The 20946-nt window shown below is 34.9% G+C and overlaps 1 protein-coding gene across 5 annotated transcripts in view; it reads left to right on the forward strand.

Annotated features, from left to right (window-relative positions):
- The window catches only part of LRRC7 (leucine rich repeat containing 7), a 479490-nt gene that overhangs the window by 207448 nt on the left and 251096 nt on the right, over positions 1 to 20946 (forward strand). For all 5 annotated transcript variants that reach the window (XM_036352078.1, XM_036352079.1, XM_036352082.1 and 2 more), the window contains 3 exons: positions 2191 to 2269; positions 15341 to 15430; positions 19428 to 19484. In XM_036352078.1, the coding sequence (XP_036207971.1) occupies positions 2191 to 2269; positions 15341 to 15430; positions 19428 to 19484 (226 nt within the window). The remainder of the gene's footprint in view (positions 1 to 2190; positions 2270 to 15340; positions 15431 to 19427; positions 19485 to 20946) is intronic.

Here is a 20946-nt window from a genome sequence, read left to right on the forward strand (position 1 = left end):
TCAAAGTGTGTGTATACATTATTGGGATACCTTATATTTTTATATTATAAGATATAAATATATGTATAAATATGCATATTCATACATATCTTTTTATAACTTATCCCCCATCTGCAAGAGCATTTATGTCAGCAACTATATTGATCAAATATTGGGATATTCTTCCATCATACTAATTCCTACCACTTTGCTGTGTTTTCCTAACTCAATAAATTTTACAAGTTTATACCTCAAGCCAGCTCGTTCTCACCTGATTGTTGGTTCCTTTTTGACTGTTACCCTCTGCTGCTATTTATTTCTAATAACTATAGATAACATTTATGCAGCACTTCCTGCTAATTACTTTATCCGATTTATCTTTTTTTAATCCTCACTGCAACTCTCTGATGAAACCATTCATTTAATCACCATTTTTTAGAATAGGAAATTAGAACATTATACATTTAAATGACTTGCCTAAGGTTACCCGACCTGTTTGAGTAATAAAGTTAGGATTCCATCTTAATCCAAGAGACTCTGCTCTGAACAATTTAAGGTTTAAACTGTGAACATAATACAGGTTTTACAAAAAATAATGTAGCAGCATTTTCAACACAGCAGGGAATTCCTTTTTCAGTAGACGATAAGGAGACATAGTCTTTTCCTTAATATCGTGTTCTGTTTTGCTCTGCTTTCATATTTTGGTTTACACATACTTTCAGAAAATATCATTCTATGGCAGTGTGGACCGACGGCATCGGGCACAGTGTGTAATGAGCCCAGATTGGTGACTGAACAGAAAGATCTAAAGGGAGGAAAATAGAAGCCTTACCCCCTGTTGGTTGCAGACATCCAAAGTAAATATAAATACTAAGGAAGAATGTGGAGGATAGTTCCAGGGTTAGCTTATTGACTTCTTTGACATTTTGTTAATGTCTAGTTAATGAGGGCAGCTCTGGGTGTTACATCTTTCCAAAAAGGAGAATTGTTCTTTCTCATTCAGTTCATACAGAATGGAGCTCCTAAACTTGGGTTCTCCTTAAGAAGGCAACATACTTTAGCAATAATGTGAGGACAGCATGCTTTCTGATGAACTTTCACGTAGGGAAGAATAGCATGAGAAATGTCCTCCACCCTACTTGACACTGAATGAACCACCTGCTGCTTCCTGGGTGTCCGGGTCCTGTGGTCACGTGGTTTAGGTCGCTGACTCTAGCCAGGCGGAGGAGGGTTTTCTTTCTTAAGTATCTATCTACAAAAGTTCAACTAAATCCTGTCACAAAATGTTTCTCCTCCCTCTGTCAGATATGAAGTATTCAGGAGGACTGCTATTCTGTGGACATTCTTATATCATTAATAACAGTTTCAGAAATTGAGAGCAGGTAGTACGGCAGACACATAGGAATTGCTCCATATACTAGTAGCTGTTGTCTCTTCTAAACGTTTGCAGGGGCTACTATATTTGATTGATTGGTATCAGTTGACTGAAATGCCCTCCACATCTTTTATTCCTGACACTCATGTTTCGGATTCGGTTTTGTGGCTAATTTTCAGGAAGAAAAACTTGTGTTTTTCTGTCACATCGCCAACAGCACAGCTGTGACAGCAGATGAGCAGTTCTCCAAGGGCAGCTATGGAGGCTGCTATCTCAGAGCCTCCAGAGGACCTGGGAAGGGCTGCTCACTTCTTCACCCTCCAGGCAGATGCAGAGCTGCATCGGTGCCAACAGGAAGAATTGCACAAGATTCGTTAGAGCACAGTATTCGTTTGGGAATATCCATTGGTTATGTGATTTGTCCTTAGGTATTTTTCAGATGCATGTGTTCAATCTTCCCAATCTTATAAAATGAAGGGAGCAAATATTTTTATCTTCTGTTTTCTTGTATCTGCTGATTTCCCCTTTTTCCTGTAAAGGCACTATAATAACTAAATAAATCCAAACTATTTTTATTTCTTTCGATATGTAAAGAGTCAAGATCTATCTTATACCAAACACACAATTGTCTTCAAATTTGTATCCAATTTCCAATTATAGCTATCATAAAATATGTATCTATGATGAAAATATATATATCATTAAATTATTATTTTTACTTAAATAATAATACCCACAGTGTTTATACTGTATAATTAATTATTCTTAATATTATCATTATAGCTTAGAGAATTTTGACTGGAACATTTTCATGTATTTTTTCTTTTACATTTTAGGTGTACAAGATTTTCCAGAGAGCATAAAGTGCTGTAAGTGTTTAACAATTATTGAAGCCAGTGTCAATCCCATTTCTAAGTGAGTATGAGTGATTTCATTTATTTATTGTATGTTTCCAATGGAATAATGTACCAAAAAAGGAAATTCACATAATAAATTAATTTTAAATGCTGCACTTAAAACTCTGTTCAATAGAATGATGGGAAAGGACTAATCAAATCAGAATAATTCACCAAAAGATGATTAAAAGCACTGCTGGATAACAATGAAGGCCTAATTGGTGCAAGTGGGCACTACTTTGAAGAAAACTGTGTCATTATTTTTCTGTGGCTCTCCAGCAACATTCTATGGAAGAACACTGAAACTAAGGAAACAGTCAGTAGTATAGCCATGGTGGAAAATTAGCATCAAGGATCTGATGAAAGTTCAAACAAGTGCAAGAATTTTATGAAAATAGCTAATCATGTACTTCAAGCTGGAAAAGGAATTAACTGTGATCAAAAAGGTAGTATTTGTGTACCTGAGGTTATAGGAAGAGCAAAAAGACAATCCAATGAGGATAGCAGAATGGAAGAAATGCATGGTAAAGATGCTGTGATAAGACATAGGGTATATGTGGTTGGTGACCACCTGTGACCACCTTGGCAAATTAGTTGTCACAGTGATAGAGTGTACGGTGGATCAAAGAGGTCTTTAAAACATGAGGTGAGCCGAAACCGGTTTGGCTCAGTGGATAGAGCCTCGGCCTGCGGACTGAAAGGTCCCAGGTTCGATTCCGGTCAAGGGCATGTACCTGGGTTGCGGGCACATCCCCAGTGGGAGATGTGCAGGAGGCAGCTGATCGATGTTTCTCGCTCATCGATGTTTCTAACTCTCCCTCTCTCTCCCTTCCTCTCTGTAAAAAATCAATAAAATATATTAAAAAAAAACAAAAAAAAAAACATGAGGTGAATGGATTGGAGGAGCCATGAACCTCAATGTCATAGTCAATTAGCAATGTAAGTGGACTTAAAATCTAGAAAGGCTATAACTGTTGTAGTAATATTTGCAAGAGGTTGAAACAAGTAGTGAAGTTGGGATGCAAAGAATGAGTTTCAGAGTAAGAATGACATTTTAATTATGCAAAAATTGAAAGTAGGATTTGAGAAAACTTCCTTAATCCTTGGTCCACATGATGTTGGAGAGACTGAGAGAAACTGAAGCCCACTGGAAAGTCATTTGATAAATGAAAGGAAGTTTATCTAGGAAATTTGGGGGGAAATTTTTTACCAACTGAGAGGAAGTAGTGAGCATGTTTCCTCTATGGATCATGAGAAATGGCTGTAGATAAAAATAGGAATGGAATGTAAAAGAAGGAGACTGAAGTTAGGAGGGAGGTCTTTACACCGACAATTTATTAGAGTTCCCTTTGTTTTCATCTTTCTCCGAATTTGATACTATCTTTTTTTTTTCCTATTTAGCCAGTCTAGTAGATATGATATCGCATGGTAGTAGCTCACAGTAATTTAATTTACATTTTTAATGTCCAAGTAGCATCTCCCCATGTACTTATTATTTACAATCTGTATTAGTTCTTTTTTGTTAATATGGTACCAATTCTATTATACCCAATCCACCTATGTACAGCATTCTCTTTATTTTTTATTTTTTAATCTTTATTGTTGAGATTATTACAGATGTCCCTCTTCCCCCCTCCCATTGCCCCCATCCACCAGGTTCCCGCCCGCCCAGGCCTTTGCCACCCTATTGTCTGTGTCCAAATGTAATGCATATATGCATGTAAGATCTTTGTTTCATCTCTTCCCACCCGCCCAACCCCTTCCCTCTGAGGATCATCAGTCTATTCCATTTCCATGCCTCTGATTCTATTTTATTCACAAGTTTATTCTGTTCGTTAGATTTCTTATTTGTTTATTTTGATTTTTAGATTCAATAGTTGATAGGTATGCATTTGTTGCCATTTTGTTGTTCATATTTTTTATCTTTTTCTTCTTCCTCCTCTTCTTAAAGAATACCCTTCAATATTTCATATAATACTGGTTTGGTGGTGATGAATCCCTTTAACTTTTTCTGATCTGTGAAGCTCTTTATCTGACCTTCAATTCTAAATTAGAGCTTTGCTGGGTGAAGTAATCTTGGTAGTAGGCCCTTGCTATTATTATTTATTTCTTGCCACTCCCTTCTGGCCTGCATGGTTTCTGTTGAAAAGTCATCTGACAGTTGTATGGGCACACCCTTGTAGGTAACTAACTTCTTTTCTCTTACTGCTTTTAAGATTCTCTCTTTATCTTTAGCCCTAGGCATTTTAATTATGATGTGTCTTGGTGTGGTCCTCTTTGGGTTCCTCTTATTTGGGACTCTCTGTGCTTCCTGGACTTGTAAGTCTATTTCTTTCAGCAAGTAGGGGAACTTTTCTGTCATTATTTCTTCAAACAGGTCCTTAATATCTTGCTCTGTCTCCTCTGGCATCCCCACAATGCAAATTTTGGTATGCTTGAAATTGTTCCAGAGGTTCCTTATACCATTCTCACATTTTTGGATTTTTTTTTCCTTTTTGCTCTTCTGGTTGGGTGTTTTTTGCTTCTTCATATTTCAAATCATTGATTTTATTCTCACAAACCTCCACTCCACTCCTGAATTTCTGTATATTATTCTTTATTTCAGTCAGTATATGCTTAATTTCTAAATGGTTCTTTTCCTTTTTTTCTTTCTTTCTTTTTTTTTTTTTTGGAAGTTTCTAGAAGATTCTTGAGTAACCTTATAACCATGGTTTTGAACTCTATATCCAGTAGTCTTCTCTCTTCCATTTCTTTCATTTGAAACATTCCTCCCTGTCTCTGCATTTTGGCTACTTCCCTGTGTTTGTTCCTATGTATTGGGTAGAGCTGCTATGTCTCCTTGAGTTGGTAAAGTGGCCTTGTGTAATAGTAGGTGTTCTATAGACCTTAGTGGCTCAGCCTCCCCAGTCACCTGAGCTGGGAGCTCTAGGTGCACCGCTTTGAGGGCTGTGAGCAGTCTTGTAATTGAGACTTGATTGCTGTTGGTGTCACTGGGAGGAATTGACCTCAGGCCAATTGGCTGTGAGGACCAGCTACGACTACAGCAGGAGAGCTGCTGTGCAGTAGACACCCCTGTGGAGCAGGACTTGCTTCAGTGAGGCTTTGGTGCTCTCTGAGTCTGCCCCTTGAGTGTGTTGGTTATGGATGTGTAGATTTGTAATCTGGTATGGTTTCACACTGACCACTGGGTACACTGGCTCTTGGGTGTCCAGGGAGATGCAAAGAAAGCCACTGCCTAGGGCCACCCAGCAGGAGGTACAGAGACATCTGCAGATTCCTCCTCTTCGTATCTGTTTGGAAGTGCCCAGAGGAGGTTCATCTCTGAAGCAAGGCAGGCTGGTGCTGGTGCTGGTGCTGGTGCTGGGTCTGGGTCTTGGACCTTTTATTGATAGATTTTGGGCTCCCTAATCCAGCTGCAACTTGTTTGAGAGATTTTGCCCTGAGTAAGGAAAGGCTATTAATGTGTAAAAGCTGCTGCACACCGCTTGGGTGAGGTTATAAATTGGATGAGCTGGGGTCTCACGGAATCACCAGGCTGGAGCAAAAGGAAATGGCTGCCAGTCAGCCCTGTGACTGGAGAGGTCCCAGCATAGGAACAATGATCCTTGAGAGCACCTCTGTCTGGAAGGAAGCTGCCCCCAAGTTCCTGCCCAGATTCCAGACAGTCCAGTTCCTCCTCGTATGTGTCTGGGTCCTCCAGAGCCTGGCCCAGCACTGGAGCTCAGAGGGAGCGGGAGCATGTAAGTTCAGCTGTGGTGCTAGCCTTTTAAGAGGAGCAGCTGGGTCTCCAGCAGCCTCTGTGTCACTGAGCCCCAATCCACACTGGTTTTCACAGCCTGTAGTTCTTACTGCCCATAGGGACTTCTTTTCCCAGCTTAGGGACCCTGGGCAGAAGGTCTGGTGTGGGGTGGGACCCCTTGCTCCTCTGGGCAGCCTCTGCAGAGAAGATCTCCCTTCTGATTAAAAAAGCAGCACACGTGGGTGGCAGACTAGCCTGTTCTGCACCTCCGCATCTCCTACCAGTTTCAGTGTGCTTTCTTCTTTGCTTCTCTCATTGTAGGACTTCTATTCAGCCAGCTTTCCATCAATTCTGGATGATGGTTGTTCTGTATTTTAGTTGTAATTTTGATGGGGTTGTGGGAGGAGGTGAGTACAGGCGTTTGACTATGCCACCATCTTAGACAATCTATATTAGTTCTTAAAAGTTCAGGATTTTGTTTATTTATATTGACTTGTTTTTTATTATTGGTTTACTAGAAATTGTTATATATTCTGGCTAAAAGTTCATCATATATTTGTTTGTAAATCATTGCTCCTATTCTGTGACATGTCTTTCCATTTTCTATTGATTTTCAAAGAGAAGTGTTTAATTTTGAAGAATTCCTATTTATAAAAATTTTAATGACTTATACTTCAAGCTCCTATCTAGTGATCTTAGCTAAGTTCATAGTTATAAAGATTTTCTCCTATGTTTTTCTCTGGAACTTTTATAGTTTAGCTTTTACACTCAGGTCTATGATCCATTTAAAGCTGAATTTTATATATGGATAAAGTGTGTGGGTCATTTTTGTGGGGTTTTTTTGCTGGTTGGTTGGTTGGTTTGCATATGGTCTCCAATTGTTCCAGTACTGTTTGTTAAGAAGATTACCCTTTCTTCATAAAATCACCTGATCATTTTTTATAAATCAGTTGATCATATGTGTTTGATTCCATTTCTGAGTTATCTGTTTTGTAAAGTGATCTATATGTCATCTTCTTACATCAGTTCTGTACACTTAATTACTAAAGCTTTGTAGGAATTCATACAGCCAGGGAATGGGAGTCCTTCAACTTTGTTCCTCTTTATCAAAATATTTGGGATGGTCTGTGCTCTTTGGTTTTTCATATAAATTTCATAATCAGTTTGCCAATATTTACAAAAATAAAAAAAATCCTTCTGGACTTTTGATAAGGATTGCACTGCATCTGTGGTTGAATTCGGACAGAGTTGTTTCAGAAATGTTGAGTATATCTATCCCTAAGCATAGCTTATCTGTATACTTATTTCGATCTTTAAAAAATTATTTTATTGTTTTCAGTGTATAAATCTTGTACATGTTTTGTTCATTTTATTTCTAGTATTATATGCTTTTTGTGCAATTGCAAATGATTTTTCCATTATTTAATTGTTTATTGCTGCTGTATAGAAATACAATTGATTTTTAAATATGAACCTTATGTCCTGCAACCTCACTAAAGTCCCTAAATAGTTCTAGTAGGTATTTCATAGATTTGGGGTGATTTCCTCGGTAAACTGTCATGTCACCTGTGCATAAAGACAATTTTATTTTATCCTTTTAAATCTTCATACCTTTTTACTCATTTATTTTTCTTGCTCTATTGTTCTGTCTAGGACCTCCTGTACAGTGTTGAATAGAAGAGGTGAAAAGAGATATCATTATCTTGTTTCCAGACTTAGGGAAGGAGCATTAGACTGTCCCCATTATGTGTGATTGTTACTTGTTTTTTCATACATGCCCTTTATCAGGTTTTGGACATTTTTTAATAACCAGACCCTCACTTCCTTTTTAGTTTTTTGTGTGTTTTTTCAGCAGGGTCCTCTAAATGTAGATTTCTACTTTACATTCTTTTCAAGGAAACCTAGGCTTTCTCTGTGTTGTTTTTCAGCAGTTGTTTAGTCTCTGACCACTGCCTGGTTCCACAGCCACTTCACATGTTTAGGTAAATATTTATTACAGCAGAATCTCAATTCCAGACACCAAAATATGTGTTAGTTTTCTAATCGTGTATAAGAAATTACCAGCAGCTTAGTGGTTCAAAACAACATATATTCATTATCTCTCAATTTCTGTGAGTCAGGAGGCTGGCTGGGTTAGCTGGGTTCCCTGCTTCAGAGGTTCATCAGGCTGCAATCAAGGCACTGGTCAAGCTGTGTTTCTTCCGGAGGCTCATCTGGGAAGAATGCACTTTCAAGCTCACTCAGGTTACTGGCAGAATTCCTATGCTTGTTGTTATAAAGTGAGAGGCCCAGCCTTTTGCTGGCTGTCAGTTGGAGGCCACTTTGGGATCCTAGAAGCTGGTTCAGTTCACAACATAGCAGCTTGTTTCTTCAAGCCCAGCAGCTGAATACAGTGACTCTCCTAGTAAGACGGAGCATCTACTGTTAAGTTATGGGAGTGACATATCATATTCACCACATTCCATTGAGCAAGTACCAAGTCCTACCACAGTTAAAGGACATGACCATCAAAAAGTGAAAGCCCTAGGGCTACCTTAGAATCTGTCCACCGTGTCTGTCTGGTTTGCTGAGACTTTTCATTGTCAATGGATATTGAATTATTACAATGCTTTTTTTAAAGCCTCTACTGACACAATGATATGGCTTTTCTTTTTCAATTTCATGATATATTGAATTACATCAATTGGTTTTTTTAATATCAGTTTAACTTTCCTTTTCAGATATACATGCTGCTTGGTCATGTGAATTATTACTCTTTTTATAAATTAATGGCTTTGATTTGCTAATGTTTCGTAAAGGATTTCCTCATCTATATTCATGAAGCATATTAGTCTGAACTTTCTTTTCTTGAAATGTCTTTGATTTTGGTAACAGGGTAAAACTGGCTTCATAAAAATAGTTGGAATATGTTCCTTTTTACTTTTTACAAAAGTTTTTATAGAATTGGAAGTATTCTTTTCTTAAATATTGGTAGAAATTACCAATACATCCATTGGGCCTGAATGTTTATGGGAAAGTTTTTAATTACAAACTTAATTACCGTAGTAGTTATAAGGCTATTCCAATTACTTATTTGTTTTTCTTGAATGATCACTGGTAGTTTGTGCTCTTGAGGAATTTATACATCTCATTTAAGTTTCCAAATTTATTGACATCTCATTTTATTAGCCCTTTAATATCTTTGGGTCTTATAGTGTGCTCTTTCTTTCATTCCTGGTATCAGCAATCTGTGTCTTCTTTCTTTTTTATTTTCATTTATTAGTCTGACTGGAGAGTTGTCTATTTTATTGCTCTTTTCAAAAAACCAATTTGGGTTTCATTGGTTCTTTTAATCTGCTGTTTTTCTCTTCATTTTATTTGACCCAAGTAATCTACAAAGAAGTAAGTCATGAAAACTCTAGAATATAAATAGTTTTGAATGTTTTCATCACAGCTTTAGTTTTAGATATGAACTTTACAATATAGTCTGAATGCCTAACCAAGTCATTGGTGAAAATTGCCACAAGAAAATTGAAAACAACTACTCACTGAAAAAAGGATGAACCAACATTTCTTGAAAGCATGTTATGTCTCAGGCATTTAGATACATTATTTCATTTTCGTCTTTACTTATCTATATAACTTTTTACAAATGAAAACACACGAAGATAGTAGTTGAAAATCTAAGTTTCTTTCACTATATCTCCCAATTCCGAAGAGGCATTTTTGGGTTTGGTTTAAATTAAAAGATACATTTTGAAATTTTTGAAATATTGTTAAAGCTCAATGATAAGGAAATTGCAAATAAATTATGGCACATGGACTGGATGGGTACAAATAGCATGTAGAAAGTAACCATATGGCTCTGTTTACTCAAATCATCCTAGTTTGCACCTCTTAACGTGGCATGATTAATAATAGGTCCCTTTAAGCTTTCAAACATGTCCTAGTTTGAAAGATAGATTATACAACAAAATTAAAAGATAATTACAAAGTAAAGGGAGACTTCATGATACAAGTTTGCAGTGATGTTAAAATAATTAATTGTAAATTAGATTAGAAATACATGAAATGGTAATGATGTTGTGTTAAGGTGGAATTATGAGCAGTATTGTTTCTCTTTATCTTCCAAATCTTCTGTAATATTGTTATATTAATTTTATAAATTTAAGCTGCAAAAATTTAAAGATTTAGATTTAAAATGTATTTCCAGTAGGTTAGGAGATTTTACATTGGCTTTCCTTTCTTTCTTTCTTTTTTTTTTTTTTTTTTTTGCACCATTTTGGCTGTTTGTTTATTCAAGTTTACAGAGAAGGTTAAACATCTGTGGAAAAACATCAAAGACTTATTTCTCTCAAGTTCATGTCTTTTTAAGTGGTAAATACATGGTATTTAACTTTGTACACCTGATAAAAGGGAAAATGCATAGTAGAAAGGAGATTAAAGAATGAAACAGAAGCATCAGGCAGTAAATCAATCACAGAATAGCTTCTTAATCACAGCATGTAAAACCTGTAATTAAATTTGGTCTAACTGTTCTAGTGGAGCTTAAATGCTTGTAATAATGTTTTTATTTAACATCTAAAGTAGTGAATGGAATTAGAAAAGAAAATGTTGAAAAATGAGTATCCACAGCCTATCTTAATTTGCCTATTCCAACAATAAAATTAGCATTAATAAAAATATTTAAATTAGGGTTATAGTTAATATTGAAAGATCAGAATAAAAACAATACTATGCCACATCAAAGTAATATAATTACTCCCATTTACTGTGCTCTTGTCTGTGGGGCATTTAATCATTTAATCATTGGAACAACTCTGGAAGTGGATGTTAGCATCATCATTTTAAAAACAAGGAAACTGAGTCTTACAGTTGCAGAGGTCACAGAGATAATAATTGAAAGAGCTATGATTCAAACCCAGGTCTTTTGACATTGATGCCCATGTGCTCAACCTCTAAATCATATGGTGTCTGGTTCTATTACCCTTTGTTAAAGTTTGAGCATGTCACTTTTAAGTTCAGAAAGTAATAAAATGAAAGTGTTTTCTTAGCAGAGAGAATTATTTACTAATATATATAAAAATTCTATTCTTTGAATTTTTTAATAAATCAAATGTGCCAGTTGTTTTAAGATAGTAAAACCATTTCATTATTGGGAGTCCCTTCACTTAAGCATAAAATGTTAGATTTCATTGAATAGCTTGGAGGAGGATAAAGACAACCCATCTTCATCAAATTTATTTGTCTTCTTTCTTGCTGCTCCTTGAATGTTCCTCTGAAAATGGTGATACTGACAAATGGGGCAGCTGTTCTTTAAGAAACTACAAATTTGTACCATAAAATTAGAAATAAATAAAATTGACTATTTTATTTACATGTTTTTCAAATATGTTTCAAAGTATAAAACTAGATCATTAGGGATGCATATATCCTTTCTGATTGGTGTTTCTGGTTTGTTGGGATATATTCCTAGAAGTGAAAGTTCCATTTTTTAACTTTTTGAGGAAACTCCATACTGTTCTCCACAGTGGCTGCACCAGTCTGCATTCCCACCAGCAGTGCACAAGTGTTCCTTTTTCTCCGCATCCTCTCCAGCACTTGTCCTTTGTTGATTTGTTGATGATAGCCATTCTGACAGGTGTGAGATGGTACCTCATTGTTGTTTTGATTTGCATCTCTCAGATGATTAGTGACTTGGAGCATGATATCATATGTCTCTTGGCTTTCTGAAAGTCCTCTTTCGAAAAGTGTCTATTTAGGTCCTTTGCCCATTTTTTGATTGGATTGTTTATCTTCCTTTTGGTAAGTTGTTTGAGTTCTTTATAAATGTTGGAGATTAAACCCTTATCAGTGATAACATTGGCAAATATGTTCTCCCATGCAGTGGGCTTTCTTGTTTTGTTGATGGTTTCTTTTGCTGTGAAGAAGCTTTTTATTTTGATGTGGTCCCATTTGTTTATTTTCTCTTTCGTTTCCAATGCCCTAGGGGATGTATCGGTGAAAAAATTGCTTTGACATATGTCTGAGATTTTATTGCCTTTGGATTCCTCTAGTATTTTTATGGTTTCCCATCTTACATTTAAGTCCTTTATCCATTTTGAGTTTACTTTTGTGTATGGTGTAAGTTGGTGGTCTAGTTTCATTTTTTTGCATGTATCAGTCCAATTTTCCCAGCACCATTTATTGAAGAGACTATCTTGACTCCATTGTATGTTCTTGCCTCCTTTGTCAAATATTAATTGAGCATAGTGGTTTGGGTCGTTTTCTGGGTTCTCTATTCTATTCCATTGATCTATATGTCTGTTCTTGTGCCAGTACCAGGCAGTTTTGAGAACAGTGACAATTACCATAGCTAAGATTTGGAAACAACCTAAGTGCCCATCAACGGATGAATGGATTAGAAAACTGTGGTACATCTACACAATGGAATACTATGCTGCTGTAAAAAAGAAAAATTTCTTACCATTTGCAACAGCATGGATGGAACTGGAGAGCATTATGCTAAGTGAAATAAGCCAGTCAGTGAAAGAAAAATATCACATGGTCTCACTCATTTATGGATAATAAAGACCAATATAAACTGATGAACAAAAATAGATACAGAGGCAGAGCAGCATTAAACAGACTGTAAAACTACAGTAGGAAGGCTGGGGAGGGTTGGGCAGTAAGAGATCAACCAAAGGACTTGTATGCATGCATATAAGCATAACCAATGGACACAAGACACTGGATGGGTAGAGGAGGCTGGGGAAAGGAAAAGGGGGAGAAAAAAGGAGACAAATGTACTACTTGTTGTAATATTTTAAGCAACGGTGATGTCCGTTCCATCTTTTAGTTTCACTTTTGAAGTAGTTGTTCAAGGCAGCAAACTCCGGCGTTAACCTATGCCGCCATCTTGGTTCTCCCGCACCCTGCTTTTAATACTTCCTTGGGTGCCTCTGCTTTTTCTAATCTGCTGGATGGTCTTAGGCAACCCCTGTGAAAGGGTCGTTCGACCACCAAAGGGGTAGTGACCCACAGGTTGAGAACCACTGTGAAATCCTGTTTCCTGCTGATATTCTCAAATCGTAACTCCTAATAACCTCATACATGAAATATTTTCTTTAGAACTCTTTGGTCACCAATCTCAGATGAATTCTTACCTCTGTATTATAAAAAACTCTCACTGTTCTCTGCCTCTTTTCTCCTTCTTTTGTAACTTTCGTGAATCCTATATCTCTATTAGAGAAAATTTATGGAAACCCTCCATGAAGCCATATGCAAACAATTTAACTCCAAAGTACATACTGGAACAAGATATTTTCAGCAAAAATAATCAATATATGATTAGGATCCTAAGAATGTGTAAAAAATTCCTACAAATTAATATAAAAGTTTTAATTGTGTTTAGTCTATATTCCCCAAAAGCAGGTGTTTAGAATATAATTCAAGCAGTATATTTAGGAGTTGGTCTCAGGAAATACTTATAGAGGGTGTGTTGTCAAGCTATTTACTAGTGTGGACCATTGGACCTTGATCTCTCGGGGGAGCTCTGGCCAACAGTGCAAGACACCTGTGAGGGAGCTGAGCCAGTTATGCTCCTGCCAGTCATTAGTTGAGGACTGTCCCTCAGGGACATTAACCTCATGTAACCAGGGGTATAACTTAAATAATCTCTTGTACAAAAGGGTATATGTTCAATAATATTTACAGGTGGAATGGTTATAATAGAAAACAAACAAGACACCAGAAACAACTGTAATGTTCTTTAACAGAAGAATAATACATGCATCATAATATACTCATACAACAGGATGCGATGCAATGGTGATCGGTCATCTACATCAAAATGGATGAATTTCACTAATTATGCCAATTTTTCTGCTTCTCCTCCTACCCCTGGGACATTTATATCTCAGTTTCACTGTGTCAAAATAGTCATAGTATAAGTGGATTTATATAATGTCCAAAAACATACAAAGTCATTACTTTTTTAAGTATTTAAAGAGGTATAGTAAAACTTTTTAAAACTTTTAACAAAACAGAATAGTAAACATCATTCAGGAATTTGTGGGGCAAATAGAAAATTGTAGTCAGGGAGGGGCACCCAGAGGATTTTAAAGGTATTTGTTAAATTATATCATGGGTACACATATTAATTTATGTACAGAAAACATTTTATAACAAAAGATTGGATAGAGGAAGAAAAACCATGGAGTGAAACTGAGATACAATGTCCCAGGGGTAGGAGGAGAAGCAGGAAAAGAGGTCTACTAGAAGCCAAGAAGGGGAGAACAATTAATGATGGCAACTGTTGCTAGGCAGTGTGGGATGCAAAGTGAAATGAAGTTAGTGGAATTGGGACTTAAGTCAGAAGGCTTTGGTGACTGCAGTTTCAGTAACTGAGTTGGGGCATGTGTCAGAAAACAATGCCTCAAGAGGTTGTAAAAGGCCTGTGGATAGGTAGTTCTTTAAGTAATCCTGCCAGTAAATGCAAGTAGGGAGATAAGTCATTATTTGAGGGGGAGGAAAATTTGAACACTATTTAGGAGTATATTTTTAAAAGAGCATAATCTCTTCTAGACCATGGATCTCTAAATAGAAATTTAATTATAGGAAAAAAGTCAACATCCTTTTAGGAAAAAGTATCCTGGAAAAATTATGGGTTAAATGTTTTTGGTGCAAAAGATGTAAATATTTTAATAATTATTTTATCTAACTGGAAAATTTTCCCCAAAGGATATTTTCTCAACTCTTTTGATGACTCCTAAAAGCCTTTAGGATTTTGTTTATTATTGTTTCCATGTTCTTGCTAATTTTCAGTGAATAAGAATTAGACCAACTTGAGTTGTAAGAGACATGCATGATGAGCCTACTTTTAAAAAAATTATCAATTAAAGGGAAAAAGACTCCTTCCTTTTCATATTGGGCAGCTTTATTCATCATTATAACAAAATGTAGGCAAATTTTAATGACTACGTGAAAGAGTAAGTAGATAGCCTTGCCTGACTATATATGTGAGTGTTCCATTGATAAAGAACATTACATTTAAAATTTAAAAATCATGGCATACAACTTGAAAATTCCACTTAATAAAGTCTTGCTGGTGTGCTTAAGGTTAGGGCAACACTGAGTGATGCTGTTGGCTTTCGCAGTGACATAGTCTCAGCATAGTAGAGTGGCAAGGAGGTGGGTGACTGTCATTTACTTTAATAGCAGGAAAAATTTTCAAGCTGTAACAACATGCTCAATAAATTCTTCCATTACTGTAATACCGAAGGAGAGTTGAAAAATGTATTACATTTCTAGTTTTTTCCTTGGAGATATATAGTCTTGTTCTGTTTCTATGGCAATATTGATGCAGTAACTAAACCTTTAACTTCTCTCTAGACTCCCTGATGGCTTCACACAGCTTCTAAACCTGACCCAGCTCTATCTGAATGACGCCTTTCTTGAATATCTTCCAGCCAATTTTGGAAGGTAAGAATAAAAAATTTAAATGATTTCATTTTATTTCACTTTAGGTAAGTACTTTACCTGAGCCAGTTGGTGAAGCTTTAAAAGTGACCATTGTGATAAACCTCATTATTATTCAGTAAATGAGACAATATTAACCTATGAAGCATTTTGCAAAAAATAAACTAAAATTAGGTCATTAATAATCAAATAGCCCAGCCGATGTTGCTCAGTGGTTGGATGTCAACCCATGAACCAAGAGGTCCCTGGTTCAATTTCTAGTCAGGGCACATGCAGGGTTGTGGGCTCCATCCCTGGTGGGGGGCGTACAGGAGGTAGCTGATCGATGATGTCTCTCTCATTGATGTTTCTATCCCTCTATCTTTCTCCCTTTCTCTTTCTATAAAAAAAAGAAAATATTTTTAAAATAATATATATGTATTTCCCTTTTTAAAAAATAATCAAATAAATTGCATGTGCTAAATATTAAAAAATTTAAAAGATATGGAAAAATACACATGAATATTTATGGCTCTTGAGTTGGAAAATACCTTTATAGAATAGAAACAAAGGAAAATATAAATGGATACATAGATGTGAGTATATAAACACTTTTAAAATCAAATAACATCAGAAGATATTTAACAATTAAGGAAAAACAATAAACTGGGAAAATATTTCCACCATTTATGGGAAGCAAATTATATCCTTAACTGTAAAGAATTCTTACATATGAGTTTGAAGGCAAAAATTTCATTAGAAAAAAAATGGATAAATGACACATACAAGCAATCCATAATAATGTACAAATTTCCAATGAATGCATGAAAAATCATTAGCCTCACAAATAGTAAAAATAATACAAATCAAAATGACAATAAAGTTCCATTGTGTTCTAGCATGTTACAGAGGAAAGCTATCCTCATTCTGCTTATGGAATTGCAGAATGATATGAGCTGTGTACAAGGCAGTGTGACTTAAAAGGTTTGAAAATATTTACAACCAGTGCTTCTGCCATTCACTTCTAGAAATGTATCATATCATCATCAAATATCACCCTAGGATTTATGGACAAGAATATTTATCATTATTTGCAATATGAATAAAGTGGAAGCACGCATCCATCTAGGTCTAGGAGATGGGTTAAATATATTAAGTTGCACCTACATGACAGTCTGTGGAGATTTATAATGTTGTATATGGAAATATGTTTATAGATCATATGACACGTTATATTTAGGAAAATATTATAACAGAATATATAAACTACGTTCACAATATGAATATAAATAGGCATGAAATAAAAGACTGGTTCCTTAGGAATAAAATTAAGGAAATTTTTATTTTCATCTCTATATTTATAATATTTTCCAGGTATTCTGCAATACATCTTTTTCTCCAATTTTCTTTGAAATAAATTATACACAGCACTATACAAGTTTAAGGTGTACAGCATGATCATTTGACTTACATATCTTGTGAAATGATAACCACAATAAGTTTAGTTAACAATCATCACCTCATATATTTACAAAAATATGTTTTTTTCCATGAGTTTTTTTGTGTGGGGGGGGAGGTTTTTTGAAGGGGCAAGGAGAGGAGATTTCTCATATAAATATGATCATACCATATTTCTCTGTCCAGCTTACTTACCTCAGGCTCCATCCATTTTGTCACAAACAGCAGTTTGTCCTTTTTATGGCTGAATAGTATTTCATTATATGTATTTACATTTAATTTATCTATTAGCTATTGACGGAGACTTAGGTTGTTTTCATGTCTTGGCTATTGCAAATATGAAAAATATATCGTAAAAGTTAAGACAATTTAAGTTTATTAACTGCATTTTTCTAAGTGATCATCATTGAAAGTGCTCAAATAATAGACTGAGTATAACTTGATGCCTGTCTGTTGGCAGAAGCTAGGGCAGATGTTCAGAACTCTGGAATAATGATGTGCCTTAGCATGTAGTAGCCCCATTTGCATATGGATTGTATAACATTTCCCAAATTCCCTGCAGATCAGATCACAGCACCTACAAACACCCTGTTCTTGGACAGTTTTTAAAATTCACAGACCTTCAAAAGAGTATTTACCTGGCTTCTAAATGAGCTAGTACTTCACCATTGACTCATCTAAATTAGCATTGTCCTTCTGGTAGTGAGCACAACTGCAACTATGCTTTTGATTTATTAAATGAGAAAATGTCTAATTGTCACCTGAAGAAACTCTTTTGTCTTAAATTTTTTTCGGTTCTCTTTTAGCAGTCCTAATATGAGGGAAGGGATTTGGCAAATAGAAAACATAATAACAAAATTTAAACCACTTGGAATTAGATTTTAATTTTGTGTAAATCACATGTCAAAATATGATCTATTTTATTATTGTTATCTAAACAGTTTTTGAACCTTCAGTTGGATAGTTTGTCAAAAGGATGCTTAAAATCCCTTTCAAAACCTGAGATTTGTGTTCCTAAGAGCCAAAATAAGTCACAAAATATCATCACACTAGTACAAATATTGAAAAGATTTGAGACATATAAATGTTTAAGGAATCTTTTCTACTAGCAATATATCCATGTACTGGAGAATTGAATCACTTTATTTCATATAGAGATTAAGAGTTATATGATTAAAATTAAATTAGAAATTTGATAGGAGTCAAAACAGAAAAGAAATGGGAAGAGACCTTGATGAATATACAAAAGCACAGTAAATATGGACAATTGTAGGTGAAATCATTCAAATAATGAATTATTCCCCAAACACTAAAAATTCATAAAATTCATTTAATGTTGCTCTACAGAATCCTCAACTGAGTACATTTTAAAACTCAGTTATAGACATTAGTGACAAAAGTGCCCCAGGCTGCATACCTGAACAAGTACTTAGGTGTGAAATGCATTCCTAATCACGTGTTACACAGCAACAGAAACTGTGAGCATCTTTTACCTCCTCCAGGATTTCCCCAACCCCAGTACTGTCACGGGACAGATGATGCTATAGATTTTTCATGTACATCCACTTCCAAAATGCTAAGATGCTCATCTTAGAGTCAATGAAATATGATATATTAATTAGATTGCTTTTTCCACTATCCAATTATTGATAATAGTAATATCTAACACATATTAAAACTTGCAATGTGCCAGGCATTATGCTTTACCTATGTGACATTATTTAAGATTCAAAACTCTATACGTTATGGTACTGTTATCACAAACTCATTACAGAGGAGGAAGCTTAAGTTAGACAGGGTTAATTTGCCCAGAGCCACAGAGGTAGAATATGAGAGTCTGGATTTCATCCAGATCTGTCTGAACATAAAATTCAAGCTCTTGCCCTAACCGGTTTGGCTCAGTGGATAGAGCGTTGGCCTGCGGACTGAAGGGTCCCGGGTTCAATTCCGGTCAAGGGCATGTACCTTGGTTGCAGGCATATCCCAAGTAGGGAGTGTGCAGGAGGCAGCTGATCGATGTTTCTCTCTCATTGATGTTTCTAACACTCTATCCCTCTCCCTTCCTCTCTGTAAAAAATCAATAAAATATATATTAAAAACAAACAAAGAAAAACTCAAGCTCTTAACCACTATGCTATTTTATTTGCTTTACAAGTTAATGTATAATCTTTTGAGGGAAAGTGTTGCCGTGTTCCAGTGAACATAGCACTTGGAATTTAGTAGATAGTCAATAGTCTGTTGAACATATACAATTAAACAGTGAATATATTTTTATAAAACATTAAATGTAGAAGTGATATCTTTGAAAGATATTTATTTCCTGGAAATTTTGATTTTACAAATTACTTGTCAAATTTGCTTTTGACAAATGATATTCATTATTGTCTAATGTTGATATGACCCTATTCATAATCAATTTGTATAATTCTTTAAAATCTGTAATGAAGGTATATAATGTTGAACATAGTTGTTTTGATAATATACATAGTGATTATTGATTGTACCATAGTAACATTGTTTTCTAGAAAAAAATAAGAAGCAATTTTTAAATTTATTTCTATAGACTTGTCAAATTACGGATCTTGGAGTTAAGAGAAAATCACCTGAAAACTCTACCAAAGTAAGTGACTGTGTATTTTCTAAATTTTGAATTGTGAATTTTTTCACTATTATTAAAAAAGTGACTATTTTTATTTTGGCTATGCTTTGCCATTTTGATTGAGTGAATTTTTCTATAATTTCCTGGAGACTGAAAAGTATCATTACTGTAAGAGTTATGCATTAAGTAAGAATGAATCCTGCCTTTTAAAATCATATAGTTACAAGGTGGGGAGAGTCCATTTATGGTTCATATTATAGTTAAACTAACACATCAGGAATGTTAGTCTGTCAATTTCATTGAAACTTATGAAATTGTTATTTTTAAGCACAGAAACAATCAAGAGTTTCAAAAAGGTTTAACCCAATATGATGTTGAGTGTTTCGAGTTAATTTATGGATTGTGATAGTTTTCAGTTTTTAAATCAAGACTATGCAAAAATATTACATAAAATGTAGTAATCTGAACAATAAAGATTTAATAAAATAAAATAAAAAATATTACATGAAAAAGATTACTTTTTTCCTAGAGATCCTAAAATGGTTTGGAGAAAATTTATATTTATACATTCTTTCAAACTGTGTCTTTTTACTAGTTTATTTAAATTTTGGTTTATATAAAAACACAAGATATTTTATGTAAAACAAATAATTAAAATGTTATGCAATGTTTACTTTAATAAAATGCTTTGCTTTACCCTGCCTTGACCTATTCATGTCTAATAATAAAATTTTGTGTTGTACAGAAAAAAATGTTCTTGAAAAACAAAAATTATTCAAAATATAGTTTTTACTCAAATAAATTAATATGATATGTATATGTTACAACTAACTTATTGAAAGTACCATGGCTATTATTACCTTCCTGTAGTATTGCAGAAAAAGATTGAGTACAGTGTTTCATTCTTCAAAAATCAGCAAGACTTAGAGACCTTTTCTCTGCTAACAATTGTATTTTTTACTTTCTAAAATCTTTCCCCTAAGCAAACAGTACTGAATTCCATTGATTTTTTAACCAATATTTCAATAAAATACCTTTAAGTACTTTTTATGTACGCTATAATGTATAAAAAATTTTGTCAATTCAAGACTTTCAATAATGATATTGATTTCATTTAAATATATACATAGAGATAAAACATCTCTTCATTCCTCCATAAATGGAAGAAGACAAGGAGAGAACATGAAAAGGAGGAAATCCCTATATCTAGATACCCTGAACTTTTGAGTAGCCTTTCTCTAAGCTAAAGCATTAGGCATAAGTCTAATGAAAGGCATCTCTTCCAGGTTGGAGACATAAACAGAGAGGGGAGAATGATAGAGAGTGTTACTGGTTTAGCATCAATCTCCTGTAAATGCAGTTGGTGCCACCATTTCCATGCCAAGGGTTTTAAAGGTTACATTTAAAGTAGAATGGAAACATGGCTAAGCAAAAACTGACCCACGGGAAATAGCATTGTCCCCTTCATCTAATATATATGTTT

Source organism: Myotis myotis, unplaced genomic scaffold, assembly GCF_014108235.1.
Source record: "Myotis myotis isolate mMyoMyo1 unplaced genomic scaffold, mMyoMyo1.p scaffold_m19_p_2, whole genome shotgun sequence".
Classification (NCBI taxonomy): Eukaryota; Metazoa; Chordata; class Mammalia; order Chiroptera; family Vespertilionidae; genus Myotis; species Myotis myotis.